Here is a 20,509-nt window from a genome sequence, read left to right on the forward strand (position 1 = left end):
CTGTGCACACAAGCAAAGCACATCAAGGAATTCTTCCACCATTTCCCATGGATAGAAAGGTGTTCAGCCACCTCCAGGAGAGCAGGGCCCCATCCCACCTAACAGTTACCTGAGAAGACAAAACCCAGCACTCCAAATGCCCCCTCCTTCCTCCTTCTTCCTCTCACTTTTTATCATCAGCATGATGTCACATGGTCTGGAATATCCCTCTGGTCTGGTGGGCTCACCTCTCCTGGCTGTGTCTCCTCCCAACCTCCTGAGGACCCCCAGCCTCCTTGCCAGCCTGGCAGCACAAAAAGCAGAAAAGGCCTTGACTCTGTGAAACCTCTGCCCAGCAATAACAGAAACATCTCTGTGTTATCAACTCTGTGTTCAGCAGAACTCCACAACACAGCCCCATACCTGCCATTGTCAAAAAAATTCACTCTGAACCCAGCACACCCATCAGCTCCATGCCCTTGTGCAAAGGATCTCTCCAGCTCTCCTGTAGACCCCTAAAGTACTGGCAGGTGCTCTGAGATATCCCCAGAGCCTTCTCCTTCCCAGGCTGCTGGGATGAAGCTGATACAAAGCCATGGCAATCAGGAAAGAGAATATTTGTAGCCTGGCCATAGGAATGATGTTCTGGGAGGCTGCAGGAGAGCAGACTGTGAATATCTGAGTGTACTCAGAGAAAGGCCAGTCCATCCAAAGTCACCAGAGATGTTCTGCTGGGAACAGAAACACGTGGAGGTGCTGGAGCAGCAGCAGCTGCAGCTGGTGGGATTGATAAAATGACCAAGGAAGTCACCAGACCCTGTTAGCTGATCCTGACATACCATGCTGCCAGTCAGCAATCTTGGAGGAATTCTGTGGAAACTATGACAACCAACTATCAGCACATTTGAGGGTGGGTGTGAACATGAACATAACCCCTGAATGAAAATAGAAAACTTCACTATTCTGTGGAATTCCCTGTTCATAAGGAGGAGCAATTCATGACTGGGTATATATTGCAGTGGCACTCCTGGGGATTCAAACAGTTCTTTCTCCAGGGAGAAGACAAAAGGAACAGTTCTGCTGCCTGTTCTGAGACTCTGCTTCAAGGTAAGCTCTTGCTCCTTCCTCACCATTGACTCCAATATTCAACATCTTTCCTGAGTTTCAGAAGAAATGTATATAGGCAAAGCCTGTGCTGGAGCTGCTGCGCTCCAAGGAGCAATCAGAGCTTATGCATGCACTGAATCTGGCAGCACTGTAGTATTTTCTGTCAGTCAGGAGGGCAAGGACAGAAGGAATGATTGGGGAAAGAAACTCAAGCGAGCTCACCTGAAAATGAATATCAAACTATTGAATAAGAAGGAAGGGGGAGATTATTCAGTAATAAAACTCCACCCGTGACCTTGCAAAAAACTTCTGGACAAACACAGGTGCGGTCTGAACACCTGGGAAAATTTACTCTAAAGGCTTCTTGGGAAATCAAACAACTGTCTCTTCCTGGAGAGCATATAAACCCAGACCGTCTGAGACTGCAGCAGAGGCATTTGAGACTCCTCTGCCACTCTGGGGCTGTGAGCAGAATCCTGTGCCGCTCCTTCTCACGGTAGGTTGTTTTCTATGTATCTGTTAAGTTAGCTATTAAGTTAGTGAGATCTCTTTTAATTTCATGGAGGGGTCATGCAGAAGGACTTTTCACACACTTCTCTGCTTGATTTGGGGCAGCTATGGGCATGCTCTGCAGAGTACTGTAAAAAATCCCGACTTGTAGTTCCAGTTCTCAGGTTCCAGCCCATTGGTCACCACATTCCTGGTCCAGGGATGAGGAAAAGGTCCACATGTAGGACATAAAGCTCAGAGCAGGGCTGTGTGCAGATCAACATCCTGAATCCAGTGGAAATGGACAGATGAGGGTCAGGGAATAGAAGAAGAAAAGAGCAAGTGTGCAAGGTGACTTGTCAAGCCTTCAGCAGTCCTCAGCTCAGACCCTTCCCCGGCCAAGGTGGGCGTTGTGCTTTAGAGACTGTGGCAGCTTTCTCTCCCAGGAACCCTTTGCACTGCCTGTCCCAGCTGCCTTATTCCAAATGCTGATGATATTAAATCACTCCAATGAGTGTCTGGCAGTGCAAATGGAAGCATCCCTGCTATCTCAAACCTGTGCTGCCTCTGAAAGGTGACAAAGCTTGCTTGCCAGCATCCCAGGGAGCTGGTCATCAGTTTTCTCTATAGGGAATGACCTTACTGACTGCTTAAAATCACGTGAGCACTGAGAAAGACAAAATAGGACAGGTGGCTGTCCAAAACTTCCTGCAACAGTGCCTTTGACTGTTCAGGGAAATCAATCAGCAGAGCTGAAGATGGGCATCAGCAGGAATCCCAATCAAACAGGGGAAGAGCTGCCCCTCAGTGCTTGCATTGCAGCAGCCAATGTGCTGATATGATAGAGGTGTTACCCCCATGCTTGCTGCTGCCATCTGCTTGGTCCCTTCATTCGCTCTCTCCATGTGTCTGCAAGTTCAGAGTCTGGGGTGGGATAACGTGGAAATGCAAGGTGAGCAGCAGGACACCCATTGCCCAGTGCCAGGTGAGAGGCAGGACCCGGGTGGGTCATTTGGGTTCAGTATTGGGTCTGATTGGAAGAGCTGGGTGTCTGTGTGAACCTGGATGGGGCCAGAGACATGTAGGAAGTGCAGCATTGCTGTTCTTTGCCTGCCCAATGCCCCAGGAGAATAAAGCCCAGCTCAGCTTTGCAGGGGGCTGAGCAGAGTCTGTGCCCAGCTGCAGGTGTCTGCTGTGGGAAGGTGCTGAGAGCAGGAGGGCATGAGAATGGCCTGAAACTGAGTCAGGGAAGAATTAAGCTGGATATCAGGAAGAGGTTTTTCACCCAGAGGCTGGGTGAGCCCTGAAATAGGCTCCCCAGGGAAGTGGTCACGTCACCACCCCTGCCTGAATACGAAATGTGTTTGGACATTACTGTCAGGCACATGGTGGGATTTCTGGGGCTGTCCTGTGCAGGGCCAGAAGTTGGACTCAATGGTCCTGATGGGTCCATTCCATCTCAGCTTCTTCTGTGATTCTATGAGATCAAGTCTGGAAGTAGGGGCTTCCTGGCCCTGTTTTGTTGAAGGCTTTTTTCTCCAGTGCCAGTGCAAAACTGAGCTCTTGACCAACTGAGGTAGGTTGGAAAAGGTGCCTTGTCCCAGTGCCATATCTGAGTTTCATGATAACCTTGCAGTGAGAGCTGTTTAGGCATTGGGTGGGTTTGGAACATCCTTCAGACAGACTATGCCCCCATCATTGCCTCCTCTGGGCACCTAAAACCTATTTTAGATTTCACCCTCTCTTGTGAAAAAGGGAGATTTGCTCAAACCTTTAGTGTGGGTTCAGTCTGTCAGTGCCACATGAAAGCCAAAACCCTTCTCAGTCTGTTGGTGTCCTGTGGTAAGGAGCCTTCACTGAGCAGCTCTCTAGGTTGGAGGGTTTGACTGACTTGTTCAGAGTCACAGACCAACCAGACAAACCCCTCCTGGGTCTCCACACCTTTAGCCACTGCCAGAAACCGCCAGCGCCCCTGAAGGACTCACTGTAACTGTTTACAGAATAACACTATTAATAAAACTGTGACAGGCTGAGGTTTGAGGCTTGCCAGTGAAAGTATCTGAAAAGATATTCAAAGTGAAATATTAATTCAGAACAACATACTAATAAGCTTTAATCCCCAACAAAGGCTGGCTTGAGGTAATCATTCAGCAGGCATAAAGTAGGATTCTTACCCAATAGGCATCCCTAAGGGAGAGAAGGCAGGTTCAGCCCATCAACTGATCCCAGAAGTAACAATGGAGTCTTCCGTCACTTCTCTCCACTTTTAATTCACTTTTATACTATTTCTTTACACTTAGGTGGCATTTGCATGTAGTCATACATCTTTCTCAGTGAGGGGCTCTCATGCCTTGCGGGTGGATATCTCAGTAAAGTACCTGCAGTAACCTTGGGTTGGGGATGTGCGTCAGTCCCAGGAGAGGAATTTTGCCATGGTTGCTGATTCAGCAGCAGGACATCTTCATTTGTCTCCCGTGGTTTACAGTTGCCACACAGATGATCAGCCAGAAAATACCACCGAGGTGTCTCCTCTGCAAGGGTTTTGACAGATCCTGGCCATGATGTCTCCACTTCACTCCACCTGCTGTTTAGGCCCACCTTAGATTTAGTGCTCTTTGTGTGTGGAAGGCCAGGTATGCTGACTGTGTTTCATCCAGGGACAAGCAACCATACTTTCCCTGTAACTTCTCTACCATTATCCTTTTATCCCAGTCATCTCCCTGCACAACCCTATAGCACTGATGATTTTTCCAGATCCAGGAGAACAGAAGTTACCCCCTCCTGGGTCTCTTATAGTCCCCTCCTCTGCATTTGCCTTCCAGGAGAGCAAGAGGCCCTCACTGAAATCCTCCCACGATGCTGAGGCTGCTGCTGCTGCAGGTGCTGGCCAGCTGCCTCTGGCTGGGACACAGCGAGGTGGTGACATCCTTTGCAAGTTGTCCTGAGTTCTTCTATGCTGGGACCACCCCAAATGATGGCCTGAATCCAAAGAACCCAGCCTGGATCTGCCAGCGCTTCAGGAACCAGTATCACTATGCCACCCTGTACGACAGAGACAACAGAATTCCAGTGTACTCTGCTTACAAATACGAGCCTGGAGATGTCAAGAAACCTCCAGAGTGGTGGTTAGTTGAGCCCCAGGTGAGTGTCTCTCTTACAGCACATCACCCTCCAGCCACTCAGAGCTGCAGCATTTAAATTACCACTTCTATTTCCTAACACCCCACTACACACATGCAAATGGACACACAGGATGGGAAAGCCCTCACTGAACTTCAAACCCCTGCACCACATGGCTCCTCTGATGCATCTGACACATCCGCAGGAGGATGAGATGAATCATATCCCAAAGGTGCCCAGCTCTCTGCCTTCACCTGACAGGAACAGCAAATCAGATTACTTTGCTTTCATTCCAAAATCAAATGCTTCCCCTCCCTGTGCCCTGCTGTGCTGGGTGTCCAAGTGATGGGAGAAGGCATCCAGGAGAGGCTAAACGTGAGGGACCAAGAGTCCTGCTGGGATCTGATCCCCACTTTGCCCTGAGCAGTTCTGCATCCCTGACAGAGTTTATCTGCTCCCAGGGAAGAGTCAAACAGGCTTTGTGAGTGGTGTTAGAGAAGTGAGGAGGAACTCAGAAGGGGGTGAGATGGCCCAGGGACAAAGCCTTGGGCGAAAAGGCACTGGAGATGAGAGGGTCAGGTTAGCTGTGGAGGCATTTCTGGAGTGACATTTCAGGCAGTGGAAAGTGAGGAGCATCTGTGTCACTCCAGTCAGAAGGGTGAGATCTCCATCCATGGGCAGTGACCCCTGAGCACCTTTGGCTCAGGCTTGGGCCAGAAGGATCCAGCAGACAGACAGAACTCCACAAGCTCTAGAGCCTTCACAAATGTCCTTCAGACAAACTTCAGTAGAACAGGCCAGGCCAATTGCAGAGGAGAAAAAGAGGCAATTCCTGTCATTGGTAATGAGTACAGAGCAGCAGGACAGTATTTGGGGAAGGTGAGCCAGAGAAGGAAGCCACATGCCCCACTCCAGGGAAGGCTAAGTGTTTTGAAAAAATTAACGATTTCATCTTATCCACAGCAACCTTAGCAACTCATCTAGTGTTGCACCACTGCAGCCTCCCCATTCTCTCTTTTTGAAGAATCATAGAATAGTTTTGTTGGAAGGAACCTTAAAGACCATCTCAGCCTGGCTCCCCTGCATGGACCAGGCCGTTTGCCAATAGACCAGCATGCTCCAAGCCCTGTCCAACCTGGCATTTTCCTCCTGCACCTTGGACCCTGGCCATTCAAAAAATCTTTGAATTTGTTGATTTTTTCCAGAGGCATTTTTCGAGTATTTAGTTCCCCGGGACTCTTAGAAGTTTCAAGTCCCTCTCAGAGGCTGATCCATTTGTAACTTCTTTTCAGTGATGCTGCAGAAAATTCTCCCTGGCCCAGATCCGCTCTGAGACACATTCTCAGCACTGCTGTAACAGATTCCATTCGCATTGAGTACTTTTTGCTAACTGAGCAAAACTGTTCATCCTTAAACGAACTGTAGCCCTTCCAGGGAAACCCCAGCTCCAGGTCGGCTTTCCTGACACATCTCCCTGTGTATGGGGTTAGAGAAGGTAAACTCTGGTGTTCCAGGACTGGGGTACTCCTGTAACAACCACACATAAAATCATAAAATCACAGAATCACAGCGGGGCGTGAGGGGATCCAGGGAGAGCCCTGTGCAGATTTGGGCTGTGGAGACAGGAGGAAAGGGAAGCAGATTTGGCAGGGGAGGTGTCTCACCAAATTTACCTTTCAGTCCTAGGAGGGGAAATGCTCCTTGTCTCATGCATCCATCCATGCTCCCAGCACAGGCTGCAGGCTGGATCACAAAGGTCACAAGTCGATCTGTGAGCAGTCACATTCTGAGCTGCTTGCTCTTTAAAGCTTTTGCATTCATGCCGAAGGGGCGTGTGTATGATTTCTCTCAGATTCATAGCTTTTCCTACACTGAGATGACAAAAAATGGGATCTTGACCGTCAGAGACTTCTGCTCCCAGGAAATCTTCTCCATTACTCCTGTTCCCCATTCTAATACCTCTTTCTCTTTCCCTGTCCAGCTCATAGATGAAAATCTAAATCTTAAAGAGATGGAATGGGATCGGGTCCTCATAGAGCAACATGAGATTTCCCCAGACAAAATCAAAGAGAGCCAGGCTGTTCCTGATGACTACAAAGGACTGAAGGGTTTGGACCGTGGCCATTTGTGCCCCAATGGCCATATGAAGACTAGCGACAGCAAGATGGCAACCTTCACCCTCACCAACATAGTGCCCCAGGACAGCAGTCTCAACAATGGCAAGTGGAGAACCTACGAGCATCAAAAGATGATGGATAAGACCAAGGACTGTAACAGCACCTACGTTGTCACAGGTGCTGTGCCTGGGAAGACCAAGGTCTCCAAAGACAGGGTTAACAGACCCAGCCACATCTGGTCAGCTGCCTGCTGTCTGGGGGAAGACACAGAGCCCAAAGATGCTTGGGGGGCCATCGCTGAGAACAATAGGAACAGGGTGGAGCTCCTCAGCCTGGGGGACCTGGAGAAGAGGTTGACCGATCTCTACGGGGAAACGGTTACTCTGTTCAACAATGCCTGTCCCCGGGAACAAAGCTCACATTCCCATTAGAAGAGGCTCGGTGGCTTTTCCCCCATGTCATAGAATCACAGAATCACAGAATGGGTTGGTTTTGATGGGACCTCAAAGCCTTAGAAAGTACCTCATTCCAACCTGCCTGCTATGGTAAAGGACCCCTTCTGCTACACCAGGTTGTTCCAAGCCCTCCCCAGCCTGGCCTTGAACGCTTCCAGAGATGGGGCAGTCAAAACATCTCTGGGTAACTTTTACTCGTACCACATCCTGCTCAGGGTAATTTACTTCTTACTTCTTTATAATATCCCATATAACCCTGCCCTCCATCCGTGTGAAACCATTCCCTCTTGTCCTGTCACTGCATACCCTTGTCCAGAGACCCTCTCCAGCCCTCACAGAAATCCTTTAGGTAAGGGAAAAATGTCCTGGGCAGCGTCTGTGCTGCTTCCTTCTCTGGTGTGTTTCCAGCTCTGTCCCTCAGGGCACCTCCTCCTCTGCTCAAAGGCACAAAGCTGTGGGCAGAGCCTCCAGCTGCTTTGCTTTGCTGCCCCTCACAGGAGAGAGCTCTCAGGAAAGAGTCTTGTCCTCCTCAGCTGTCCCCGAGAGTGTGCAGCTGACTTGTCCCTCACCTCCTTAGCAAGGCTGTGGGACCAGGGCGACTCAGGTTACCCAGAGATCTTGTTTGGAGAACTCCATGTCAGATGATACCCACACCCCAACAATACATGATCCTGGACAACCTGCTCTAGCTGATCCTGCTGCAGCAGGGAGTCTGCACTAGAAGATCCTGAGATGTCCCTCCAAAACACAACAATTCTGTGACCCTGTGATCCTGGGACATGCTTTTGGCCCCTTGCTTTTGAAACTGCACCTTGAGAGCAGCAGCTGTTGTCTCAGACAGGCAGGCTTTGGCATCAGACACACAGAAAGCTTTGAGCAGCCAAAGCTAAATTCCTGTGGTGCACTCCTTGGACACCTTCATCCTCTGCTCTGCTTCTGAAGCTTTTCTGCAGATTTATGGGAAACTGATTTGAGCAAATGTATTCAATGGTTGTCAGAGATCAGTGTGTGCCACATCATGGAGTTTGCAAGAGCTTACAATAAAAGTTATTTGCTGCAGTGCTGGATTGCTGGGTCACATCTTCTATAAACCACAAGTTGCTTCCCACTGAAATTTCTATAACCACCAGTAAAGTCACAGCGCCCAGAGCATCCTTGCAGGACATGGGGTGTGCAAATGCAATCAGAGGATGCCATAACACCCACACAAGTGTCAGCAGCAGACACCAGTTATTCTCCTGTGAATGGGCATGAACAAAGTGGGCCAGGGAGCCAACAGCTCATACAAGCTGTGTCACTTTCAGAGGTGCCAGCTTGGGACTGGACTTCTCAGCTCAGGAGCTGCTGTTCATCGTCCTACTGGGTCTCACTGCTCAGCCAGGACCAGCCTGTTTGGGGGCTGCACTAAAAGACAGGTTCTGGTGCAGGTGCAGAGTGAGGCAGCCCCATGCAGGTGTCTCCAGGTGTGCTGGTGTCCCCACTGTGACTGCAGCCAGCAGAGCTCCAGGCCCGCCTCAGCTGCATAAAGAGGTGCACCCTGGGCCACTGCAGCTGCCCTGAGCTTTGGAGAGCCCCACTGGGGCTGGCTGATGTGCTGCAGGATCCTGGGCAACACCACCCCCACCTGGGCCAGCAGCCAGAGGCCAGGCCCATTCCCCAGGGCAGCTCTGGGGGCTCTGCACACCTGAGCACAGGGCACCAGATGCCAGGGCGGACACGGGACACTGCCAGGGAGCGCCATGGAGTTCTGCTCCTGCTGCCTGCAGCTGCTGTGGGCACAGCAGCAAGAGCCCTGCCTTGTGCCATCTGGGCTGCACAGACACCTAGGAGAAGATTTGGCTTTTAGGAGAGCAAAGTGAGCACATCACTCTCACCCCCTTTGCTGGACAGCTCCTGCCATCCCAGCTCCTCTGCCTGGATGGAGTTTTTTCTGCTGGCATCAAATGCTGACACAGCTCCTGATGGGATAAAAACATCAGGGTGGTTTCAGGCTGAGGCACCTCTGCAGACATCTCTGCTGTACCTCAGGGGGCTCCATCTGATGAGCTCACCCACCTCTGCACACTGGCTGGGGCTTGGGACCACACTCATGCTCACCATGACTCATGCCACGCCTCACTGCCCTCGATTTCCAGGCACTGGAACCACAGGCTGATTGGCCAACTGTCGTGGTTTGGCACTGGGCAAACAGCAGGCACCCACAAAAAGTGCTCACTCAACCTCCCCTGCCACAGCTGGACAGAGGAGAAAAAAAAATTTCTGAAGGTCTCATGAGCTGGGATATGAAGAGGGAGAAAAGACCCTCAATGGCAAAACTTGTTCAACTTAGTGATTGAAAGTGAGTTTATTACTAACATCATCCGAAGAGGAAAATGAGAAGTCAAATAGCCTTCCAAAACACCTTTTCTCCCCTCAACCCTTCCCTCCTTCCCACCAACAGCACAGGGAGACAGAGTGCGGGGTGTCGGAGTCCAGGACATCCCTCTGGCTGCCCTGGATGTCTCAAGATCCTGGCAGGGATCTCAAAGACCCTGGCATGAAGTCAAAAACATCTGTGGCTTTGATTTTAGCCTGTGGAAAGCTGTCAACTCTGGATGAGGTTTTACAAGTCACAAGGGTTTGAGTAGTGTAATAGGTGAATTGGTACCAGGCAGAAAAGGAGAAATTTGGGGATTTTAGACTGTAATTCAGGGGCATAAGATGGAGGAATCTAGGTGTGACTTAGCCCTTTTCACCTTCTTCTTCTCCTCCATGTCTTGGTGTGATGGTGGCACTTTTCTATAGGTTTAAGGCAGAGATTCACTGCCTCACATAGGTGATGGGAATTGGTGTAGAAATTGTAAACATACACACGTAGATTTCAGTATATAATGTGGGAGCTGCTGAGGACTTGAAGCCACACTGCTATGGCTTCTGTACTAGGCGGTCCACGGCACGTCAGAGAGAAAATATTATAGATAAGAAGAAATAAACAACCTTGAAAACACTGTTGGAAGAATTCCAGACTCCTTCTTCGGCTATTGGGCTAGGGGAACAAGGACTTTTAGGATTTCGGGGTCATTCCAAGCAAGCAAACCCTGATAGGGAGGGTTTGGTCTGTTCATCACCTGAAGTTTTCTTCCAATGCTCAGGGAGAGGAGTCCCTCCCCTGCTGCACCGTGGGGTCCCTCCCACGGGAGACAGTTCTCCTTGAACTTCTCCAGTGTGGCTCCACTCTCACAAGCAGCAGTCCAACCAAAACTGCTGCAACCTGAGTCCCTCCCACAGGCACACAGTCCTCCCAAAACTGCCCTGGCACGGGTCATTCTTCCACAGGGTGCAGTCCTCCAAGGACAGGCTGCTCCAGCCTGGCAGCAGGGGACCACTCTCATCACTGTGACTCCCACTGGATCACAACCTCGTCCACGTATCCTCCCACTCCAGTGTGGGCACCTCCGAAATGGACTGTGGGTGGATCTGGGAATCCCTCATGGATCCCCATGGGCTGTGGGTGGATCTGTGCATCCCCCGTGGATCCCCATGGGCTGTGGGAAGATCTGTGCAGCCCCTGTGGATCCCATGGGATGTGGGTGGATCTGTGCAGCCCCTGTGGATCCCCATGGACTGTGGGAAGATCTCTGCAGCCCCTGTGGATCCCCACTGGCTGTGGGTGGATCTCTGCAGCCCCCGTCGATTCCCACTGGCTGTGGGTGGATCTCTGCAGCCCCCGTGGATCTCCATGGCCTGCAGAGGAACAGCTCCTTCATCATTTTCTCACCACGGCCTACAGAGGAATCTCAGCTCTTGTGCCTGGAGCACCTCCTCCCCTTCCTTCTCCACTCACCCTGGTGTCTCCATGTTCTTTCCCTCACATGTTCTCACCTCCTCCTCTTCTCTGGCTGGAATTAAAACTGCACACCCTGCTTTGTTTTGATTTTCTTCTTTAATAGTTTATTGCAGAGGTGTTACCAGCCTCTCTAATTGGCCAAGCTGTGGCCAGCATCACGTCCATCTTCAGAGCCATCAGGACTGGATATGCCAGACATGGTGGAAGTTTCTAGCAGCTTCTCACAGAAGCCACCTCTGTGGCCCCCCAGTACCAAGAACCTGGCTGTGCAAAACCAACACACCAACCCCATCAGTGCCAGCTCTATCAGCTTCTCAGGCTCTTCCCAGGACCGTCACCCCTGGCAGTAATCAGAAATGCCCTGCCATCCACAGCAAGCTTGTGAAACACATGGGAAACCCAACAGAGGAAAGGATCCGCTTGGACTCTGCCTTATTCCATGTCTGAGGACTGTTGTTTTCCAGCAGTTCCATCAGTGCTGGGTCACTGGGGAGGTCCCCCATGCCTGGAGTTTGGCCATTGTGACACCCATCCACAGGAAGGGCTGGAAGGAGAATCTGGGGAACGACAGGCGTGTCCACCTGTCCTCGCGTCCCAGAAGGGTTATGGAGCAGATTGTCCTGAGTGTGATCACACGGCAAACACAGGATAACCAAGGCATCAGTCCCAGCCAGCAGGGGTTTAGGAAAGGCAGGTGCTGCCTGGCAAACCTGATCTCCTTTGATGACCCAGTGACCGGCCCAGTGGATGAGGGGGGAGGCTGTGGAAGTGTCTACCTGGACCTCAACAAAGCCTTTGGCACCGTCTCCCACAGCATTCTCCTGGAAAAGCTGTCAGCCCATGGCTTGGAGAGCTGCTCTCTTGGCTGGGTCAGGAACTGTCTGGATGTCCAGGCCCAGAGAGTCTTGGTGAACAGTGCCACATCCAGCTGGTGCCCGGCCACAAGCGGTGTCCCCAGGGACCAGTGTCGGTCTCGTCCCGTTTAAAATCTTTACTGATGATCTGGATGAGGGGATCCAGTGAACTCTCAGCAAGGTCACGGATGATCCCAAGCTTGGTGGGAGACTCAGGCTGCTGGAGGGCAGGAAGGCTCTGCAGAGGGATCTGGACAGGCCGGATCCACGGGCCGAGGCCACCTGTGCAGGCAGTGCAGAGAGAGGCCATGAAGCTGGTGAAGGCCCTGCAGGGTACGGCCTGTGAGGAGCAGCTGAGGCAGCTGGGGTTCTTTAGCCCAGAAGAGGGGGCTCTGAGAGATTTTTTCTCTCTACAGCTCCCGGAAAAGGGGGTGTAGCCAGGTGGGGGACAGCGTTTAATCCCAGGCAACCATCGAGACAATGAGAGGACAAGGCCGCAGCCTGCACCAGCGGAGAGTCTGGTGGGACATCAGGAGGAATTTCTTCACATAAAGGGTGGTTCAACATAGGAATGGACTGCCTGAGGATGTGGTGGAATCCCAGTCCCTGGAGACTGGATGTTGCACTCAGTGCCATGGTCCATTGACCAGGTGGTAACTGTGCAAAGGTTGGACTCCACGATCCAGAGGCCATTTCCAACATAAATAACTTGGTGCTTCTCACAGGAACCCAGCTTGGAGCTGAGCAGAGGGCTGCCCCTGCTCCACAAGCATGCTGCCAGGCACCTATCATCAGGAATTGCTCCTGTTTTCTGCTCAGCCTGCCGTGAATGGGGAATAGGAATGGAGCCTTTTGCTGAGCTCAGAGCTGGTCCATGCCCACGGTGGGGTGGGAAGCACCTGTGTTCCCTGGGAAGATGCAGCTGCACTGACATGGGAGGGTAATTTTGCAGGTTGCTCTGTGTCTGTTCATCTTTGGGGAGAGCTCTGAGCTCCAGTGTGTCACAGGGACTATAGCCACTAAGGGAAAATTATGTTTGCTGGGAGCTGTGAGGAGACACTGAGACCACAAGCCACTTCACTGCCAAGTGTTGGATCATGCACCTGGCTTAGTCCTTTTCCAGCAACACCAAGGGTTCTCATTCTGTGGGCTGAACATGTTGCCATGTGCTGTTCCAAAAGAGAAGGAAACAGGAGAATGAAGAGAGTGACGTCTTCCTGCCTCTGCTTGAGAGAGCAGCTGGGCAAAGCTCCTTTGGTCCATCCAGAAAACAAATTTTCCTGTTTGGCAACCTTTATAAGGTTACACCTCTGATTTCTGAGGAACTGCTTATCTGTAGTATGTCTGGGTGGCTTTCTGTTACACTCCCTGCACTGTGGTTCTCACTTCCTGAACCTGGGCAAAAGGTCTCTTGCTGAAGGGCAACAGCAGGTTGGCACAGGAATATCAGCCAAGAACCTCTGGGGGTCAGGTGAGGAGGTGTTTGTTCAGGAATGCTGCTGCCCAACTGCTGTGCCACACACCTGAAGATGCTGCAGAGAACATTCTGGACAACCTGCTCTAGCTGATCCTGCTGCAGCAGGGAGTCTGCACTAGAAGATCCTGAGATGTCCCTCCAAAACACAACAATTCTGTGACCCTGTGATCCTGGGACATGCTTTTGGCCCCTTGCTTTTGAAACTGCACCTTGAGAGCAGCAGCTGTTGTCTCAGACAGGCAGGCTTTGGCATCAGACACACAGAAAGCTTTGAGCAGCCAAAGCTAAATTCCTGTGGCGCACTCCTTGGACACCTTCATCCTCTGCTCTGCTTCTGAAGCTTTTCTGCAGATTTATGGGAAACTGATTTGGGCAAATGTATTCAATGGTTGTCAGAGATCAGTGTGTGCCACATCATGGAGTTTGCAAGAGCTTACAATAAAAGTTATTTGCTGCAGTGCTGGATTGCTGGGTCACATCTTCTATAAACCACAAGTTGCTTCCCACTGAAATTTCTGCAACCACCAGTAAAGTCACAGCGCCCAGAGCATCCTTGCAGGACATGGGGTGTACAAATGCAATCAGAGGATGCCATAACACCCACACAAGTGTCAGCAGCAGACACCAGTTATTCTCCTGTGAATGGGCATGAACAAAGTGGGCCAGGATGACAACAGCTCATACAAGACTTCCTCATGAATCCAGGAGCCAGACTCTCAACTTTGATGTCCTCACTCTTGAACCTTTGGTGTGTCGGCCTGTGCAACAAAGAGTTCAATGGGTTTTGTGCTTTCAGGTTTAGGTGGGATTGCCCCACTTTTCCCCCGGGGAGGGGTTTCACACTTTGTCATGCATCACTTTGGAACTGGGGGACACTTTGGTGGTCTTTGATGGTTTATGGCCCCTTCTGAAGATGTGACCACTGTTGGACCCTGCTTTGTTTTGTCACTTGGGCCTCATCAGAAAAGATGAATTTGCTCCACCTCCACCAGATCTGCTTCTTCTTGGCCTTGTCCCTCATTCTGTCTAATCCCCACTTTGTTTAAGGTATCAATCCCAGGTTGACAGAGACAAAAGAAACCACAGGACTCAACCAGTTTGTTCAAACAAACTTTGGTCTAACACACTTCTTCTGGATATTTCTCGTTGTAACAACCAACTCATCATTCTACTATTCCTGGAATTTTGGAAATGGCAGAAAATGAGTCCAGTTTCATTTTGAGTGAATGAATGATCATTGAATGACAAAACATTTTACTTTGGAGAGAACCTTAATGACCAGCTACTTCCATACCCTCCCATGGATCGGGACACCTTCCTCTATCCCAGGTTGCTGCAAAGGATAACCTGGCCATGGTCACTTCCAGGGATGAGGCAGTCTCAGCTTCTCTGGGCAGCCTGTGCTGGGGTTTCACCCACCCCCACAGTGACAAATATCTTCCTCATATGCAGTCTAAACCCACACTCCTTCCATTTCAAGCCATTTCACCTGGTCCTAATGGCGAGGTTTAACCCCAGACAGCAGCCCCGCCCCACGCAGCCGCTCCCTCACTCCCAGACCACCAGGATCAGGGAGAGAACTGGAGGGGTAAAAGCTGGAAAACTCATGGGTGGAGACAGAGGTAGTTTAAGAGGGAAAGAAAAAGCTGTGCACACAAGCAAAGCACATCAAGGAATTCTTCCACCATTTCCCATGGATAGAAAGGTGTTCAGCCACCTCCAGGAGAGCAGGGCCCCATCCCACCTAACAGTTACCTGAGAAGACAAAACCCAGCACTCCAAATGCCCCCTCCTTCCTCCTTCTTCCTCTCACTTTTTATCATCAGCATGATGTCACATGGTCTGGAATATCCCTCTGGTCTGGTGGGCTCACCTCTCCTGGCTGTGTCTCCTCCCAACCTCCTGAGGACCCCCAGCCTCCTTGCCAGCCTGGCAGCACAAAAAGCAGAAAAGGCCTTGACTCTGTGAAACCTCTGCCCAGCAATAACAGAAACATCTCTGTGTTATCAACTCTGTGTTCAGCAGAACTCCACAACACAGCCCCATACCTGCCATTGTCAAAAAAATTCACTCTGAACCCAGCACACCCATCAGCTCCATGCCCTTGTGCAAAGGATCTCTCCAGCTCTCCTGTAGACCCCTAAAGTACTGGCAGGTGCCCTGAGATATCCCCAGAGCCTTCTCCTTCCCAGGCTGCTGGGATGAAGCTGATACAAAGCCATGGCAATCAGGAAAGAGAATATTTGTAGCCTGGCCATAGGAATGATGTTCTGGGAGGCTGCAGGAGAGCAGACTGTGAATATCTGAGTGTACTCAGAGACAGGCCAGTCCATCCAAAGTCACCAGAGATGTTCTGCTGGGAACAGAAACACGTGGAGGTGCTGGAGCAGCAGCAGCTGCAGCTGGTGGGATTGATAAAATGACCAAGGAAGTCACCAGACCCTGTTAGCTGATCCTGACATACCATGCTGCAAGTCAGCAATCTTGGAGGAATTCTGTGGAAACTATGACAACCAACTATCAGCACATTTGAGGGTGGGTGTGAACATAACCCCTGAATGAAAATAGAAAACTTCACTATTCTGTGGAATTCCCTGTTCATAAGGAGGAGCAATTCATGACTGGGTATATATTGCAGTGGCACTCCTGGGGATTCAAACAGTTCTTTCTCCAGGGAGAAGACAAAAGGAACAGTTCTGCTGCCTGTTCTGAGACTCTGCTTCAAGGTAAGCTCTTGCTCCTTCCTCACCATTGACTCCAATATTCAACATCTTTCCTGAGTTTCAGAAGAAATGTATATAGGCAAAGCCTGTGCTGGAGCTGCTGCGCTCCAAGGAGCAATCAGAGCTTATGCATGCACTGAATCTGGCAGCACTGTAGTATTTTCTGTCAGTCAGGAGGGCAAGGACAGAAGGAATGATTGGGGAAAGAAACTCAAGCGAGCTCACCTGAAAATGAATATCAAACTGTTGAATAAGAAGGAAGGGGGAGATTATTCAGTAATAAAACTCCACCCGTGACCTTGCAAAAAACTTCTGGACAAACACAGGTGTGGTCTGAACACCTGGGAAAATTTACTCTAAAGGCTTCTTGGGAAATCAAACAACTGTCTCTTCCTGGAGAGCATATAAACCCAGACCGTCTGAGACTGCAGCAGAGGCATTTGAGACTCCTTTGCCACTCTGGGGCTGTGAGCAGAATCCTGTGCCGCTCCTTCTCACGGTAGGTTGTTTTCTATGTATCTGTTAAGTTAGCTATTAAGTTAGTGAGATCTCTTTTAATTTCATGGAGGGGTCATGCAGAAGGACTTTTCACACACTTCTCTGCTTGATTTGGGGCAGCTATGGGCATGCTCTGCAGAGTACTGTAAAAAATCCCGACTTGTAGTTCCAGTTCTCAGGTTCCAGCCCATTGGTCACCACATTCCTGGTCCAGGGATGAGAAAAACGTCCACATGTAGGACATAAAGCTCAGAGCAGGGCTGTGTGCAGATCAACATCCTGAATCCAGTGGAAATGGACAGATGAGGGTCGGGGAATAGAAGAAGAAAAGAGCAAGTGTGCAAGGTGACTTGTCAAGCCTTCAGCAGTCCTCAGCTCAGACCCTTCCCCGGCCAAGGTGGGCGTTGTGCTTTAGAGGCTGTGGCAGCTTTCTCTCCCAGGAACCCTTTGCACTGCCTGTCCCAGCTGCCTTATTCCAAATGCTGATGATATTAAATCACTCCAGTGAGTGTCTGGCAGTGCAAATGGAAGCATCCCTGCTATCTCAAACCTGTGCTGCCTCTGAAAGGTGACAAAGCTTGCTTGCCAGCATCCCAGGGAGCTGGTCATCAGTTTTCTCTATAGGGAATGACCTTACTGACTGCTTAAAATCACGTGAGCACTGAGAAAGACAAAATAGGACAGGTGGCTGTCCAAAACTTCCTGCAACAGTGCCTTTGACTGTTCAGGGAAATCAATCAGCAGAGCTGAAGATGGGCATCAGCAGGAATCCCAATCAAACAGGGGAAGAGCTGCCCCTCAGTGCTTGCATTGCAGCAGCCAATGTGCTGATATGATAGAGGTGTTACCCCCATGCTTGCTGCTGCCATCTGCTTGGTCCCTTCATTCGCTCTCTCCATGTGTCTGCAAGTTCAGAGTCTGGGGTGGGATAACGTGGAAATGCAAGGTGAGCAGCAGGACACCCATTGCCCAGTGCCAGGTGAGAGGCAGGACCCGGGTGGATCATTTGGGGTTCAGTATTGGGTCTGACTGGAAGAGCTGGGTGTCTGTGTGAACCTGGATGGGGCCAGAGACATGTAGGAAGTGCAGCATTGCTGTTCTTTGCCTGCCCAATGCCCCAGGAGAATAAAGCCCAGCTCAGCTTTGCAGGGGGCTGAGCAGAGTCTGTGCCCAGCTGCAGGTGTCTGCTGTGGGAAGGTGCTGAGAGCAGGAGGGCATGAGAATGGCCTGAAACTGAGTCAGGGAAGAATTAAGCTGGATATCAGGAAGAGGTTTTTCACCCAGAGGCTGGGTGAGCCCTGAAATAGGCTCCCCAGGGAAGTGGTCACGTCACCACCCCTGCCTGAATACGAAATGTGTTTGGACATTACTGTCAGGCACATGGTGGGATTTCTGGGGCTGTCCTGTGCAGGGCCAGAAGTTGGACCCAATGGTCCTGATGGGTCCATTCCATCTCAGCTTCTTCTGTGATTCTATGAGATCAAGTCTGGGAGTAGGGGCTTCCTGGCCCTGTTTTGTTGAAGGCTTTTTTCTCCAGTGCCAGTGCAAAACTGAGCTCTTGACCAACTGAGGTAGGTTGGAAAAGGTGCCTTGTCCCAGTGCCATATCTGAGTTTCATGATAACCTTGCAGTGAGAGCTGTTTAGGCATTGGGTGGGTTTGGAACACCCCTCAGACAGACTATGCCCCCATCATTGCCTCCTCTGGGCACCTAAAACCTATTTTAGATTTCACCCTCTCTTGTGAAAAAGGGAGATTTGCTCAAACCTTTAGTGTGGGTTCAGTCTGTCAGTGCCACATGAAAGCCAAAACCCTTCTCAGTCTGTTGGTGTCCCGTGGTAAGGAGCCTTCACTGAGCAGCTCTCTAGGTTGGAGGGTTTGACTGACTTGTTCAGAGTCACAGACCAACCAGACAAACCCCTCCTGGGTCTCCACACCTTTAGCCACTGCCAGAAACCGCCAGCGCCCCTGAAGGACTCACTGTAACTGTTTACAGAATAACACTATTAATAAAACTGTGACAGGCTGAGGTTTGAGGCTTGCCAGTGAAAGTATCTGAAAAGATATTCAAAGTGAAATATTAATTCAGAACAACATACTAATAAGCTTTAATCCCCAACAAAGGCTGGCTTGAGGTAATCATTCAGCAGGCATAAAGTAGGATTCTTACCCAATAGGCATCCCTAAGGGAGAGAAGGCAGGTTCAGCCCATCAACTGATCCCAGAAGTAACAATGGAGTCTTCCGTCACTTCTCTCCATTTTTAATTCACTTTTATACTATTTCTTTACACTTAGGTGGCATTTGCATGTAGTCATACATCTTTCTCAGTGAGGGGCTCTCATGCCTTGGGGGTGGATATCTCAGTAAAGTACCTGCAGTAACCTTGGGTTGGGGATGTGCGTCAGTCCCAGGAGAGGAATTTTGCCATGGTTGCTGATTCAGCAGCAGGACATCTTCATTTGTCTCCCGTGGTTTACAGTTGCCACACAGATGATCAGCCAGAAAATACCACCGAGGTGTCTCCTCTGCAAGGGTTTTGACAGATCCTGGCCATGATGTCTCCACTTCACTCCACCTGCTGTTTAGGCCCACCTTAGATTTAGTGCTCTTTGTGTGTGGAAGGCCAGGTATGCTGACTGTGTTTCATCCAGGGACAAGCAACCATATTTTCCCTGTAACTTCTCTACCATTATCCTTTTATCCCAGTCCTCTCCCTGCACGACCCTATAGCACTGATGATTTTTCCAGATCCAGGAGAACAGAAGTTACCCCCTCCTGGGTCTCTTATAGTCCCCTCCTCTGCATTTGCCTTCCAGGAGAGCAAGAGGCCCTCACTGAAATCCTCCCACGATGCTGGGGCTGCTGCTGCTGCAGGTGCTGGCCAGCTGCCTCTGGCTGGGACACAGCGAGGTGGTGACATCCTTTGCAAGTTGTCCTGAGTTCTTCTATGCTGGGACCACCCCAAATGATGGCCTGAATCCAAAGAACCCAGCCTGGATCTGCCAGCGCTTTAGGAACCAGTATCACTATGCCACCCTGTACGACAGAGACAACAGAATTCCAGTGTACTCTGCTTACAAATACGAGCCTGGAGATGTCAAGAAACCTCCAGAGTGGTGGTTAGTTGAGCCCCAGGTGAGTGTCTCTCTTACAGCACATCACCCTCCAGCCACTCAGAGCTGCAGCATTTAAATTACCACTTCTATTTCCTAACACCCCACTACACACATGCAAATGGACACACAGGATGGGAAAGCCCTCATTGAACTTCAAACCCCTGCACCACATGGCTCCTCTGATGCATCTGACACATCCGCAGGAGGATGAGATGCATCACATCCCAAAGGTGCCCAGCTCTCTGCCTTCACCTGACAGGAACAGCAAATCAGATTACTTTGCTTTCATTCCAAAATCAAATGCTTCCCCTCCCTGTGCCCTGCTGTGCTGGGTGTCCAAGTGATGGGAAAAGGCATCCAGGAGAGGCTAAACGTGAGGGACCAAGAGTCCTGCTGGGATCTGATCCCCACTTTGCCCTGAGCAGTTCTGCATCCCTGACAGAGTTTATCTGCTCCCAGGGAAGAGTCAAACAGGCTTTGTGGGTGGTGTTAGAGAAGTGAGGAGGAACTCAGAAGGGGGTGAGATGGCCCAGGGACAAAGCCTTGGGCGAAAAGGCACTGGAGATGAGAGGGTCAGGTTAGCTGTGGAGGCATTTCTGGAGTGACATTTCAGGCAGTGGAAAGTGAGGAGCATCTGTGTCACTCCAGTCAGAAGGGTGAGATCTCCATCCATGGGCAGTGACCCCTGAGCACCTTTGGCTCAGGCTTGGGCCAGAAGGATCCAGCAGACAGACAGAACTCCACAAG

The 20,509-nt window shown here is 50.6% G+C and overlaps 2 protein-coding genes across 5 annotated transcripts in view; both read left to right on the top strand.

Annotated features, from left to right (window-relative positions):
• The window catches only part of LOC137473607 (endonuclease domain-containing 1 protein-like), a 55,230-nt gene that overhangs the window by 32,871 nt on the left and 1,850 nt on the right, over positions 1-20,509 (top strand). Inside the window, exons 1-2 of one of the 4 annotated variants that reach the window (XM_068189399.1) lie at positions 1,230-1,582; positions 19,463-19,781. In XM_068189399.1, coding sequence (XP_068045500.1) covers positions 19,497-19,781 — 285 coding nt within the window. In that variant the 5' untranslated portion in view covers positions 1,230-1,582; positions 19,463-19,496. Of the gene's footprint in view, positions 1-1,229; positions 1,583-16,017; positions 16,151-16,236; positions 16,647-19,462; positions 19,782-20,509 lie in introns of those variants that run through there. The other 3 variants (XM_068189397.1, XM_068189398.1, XM_068189400.1) reach the window with 3 other exon arrangements.
• Positions 973-7,281, top strand: LOC137473609 (endonuclease domain-containing 1 protein-like). The gene is made up of 3 exons (XM_068189404.1): positions 973-1,086; positions 4,398-4,716; positions 6,677-7,281. The coding sequence occupies exons 2-3, from the start codon at positions 4,432-4,434 to the stop codon at positions 7,241-7,243; spliced, it is 852 nt and encodes a 283-aa protein (XP_068045505.1). The 5' UTR covers positions 973-1,086; positions 4,398-4,431; the 3' UTR covers positions 7,244-7,281.

The sequence above is a fragment of the Anomalospiza imberbis genome, chromosome 5 (assembly GCF_031753505.1).
Source record: "Anomalospiza imberbis isolate Cuckoo-Finch-1a 21T00152 chromosome 5, ASM3175350v1, whole genome shotgun sequence".
Classification (NCBI taxonomy): domain Eukaryota; kingdom Metazoa; phylum Chordata; class Aves; order Passeriformes; family Viduidae; genus Anomalospiza; species Anomalospiza imberbis.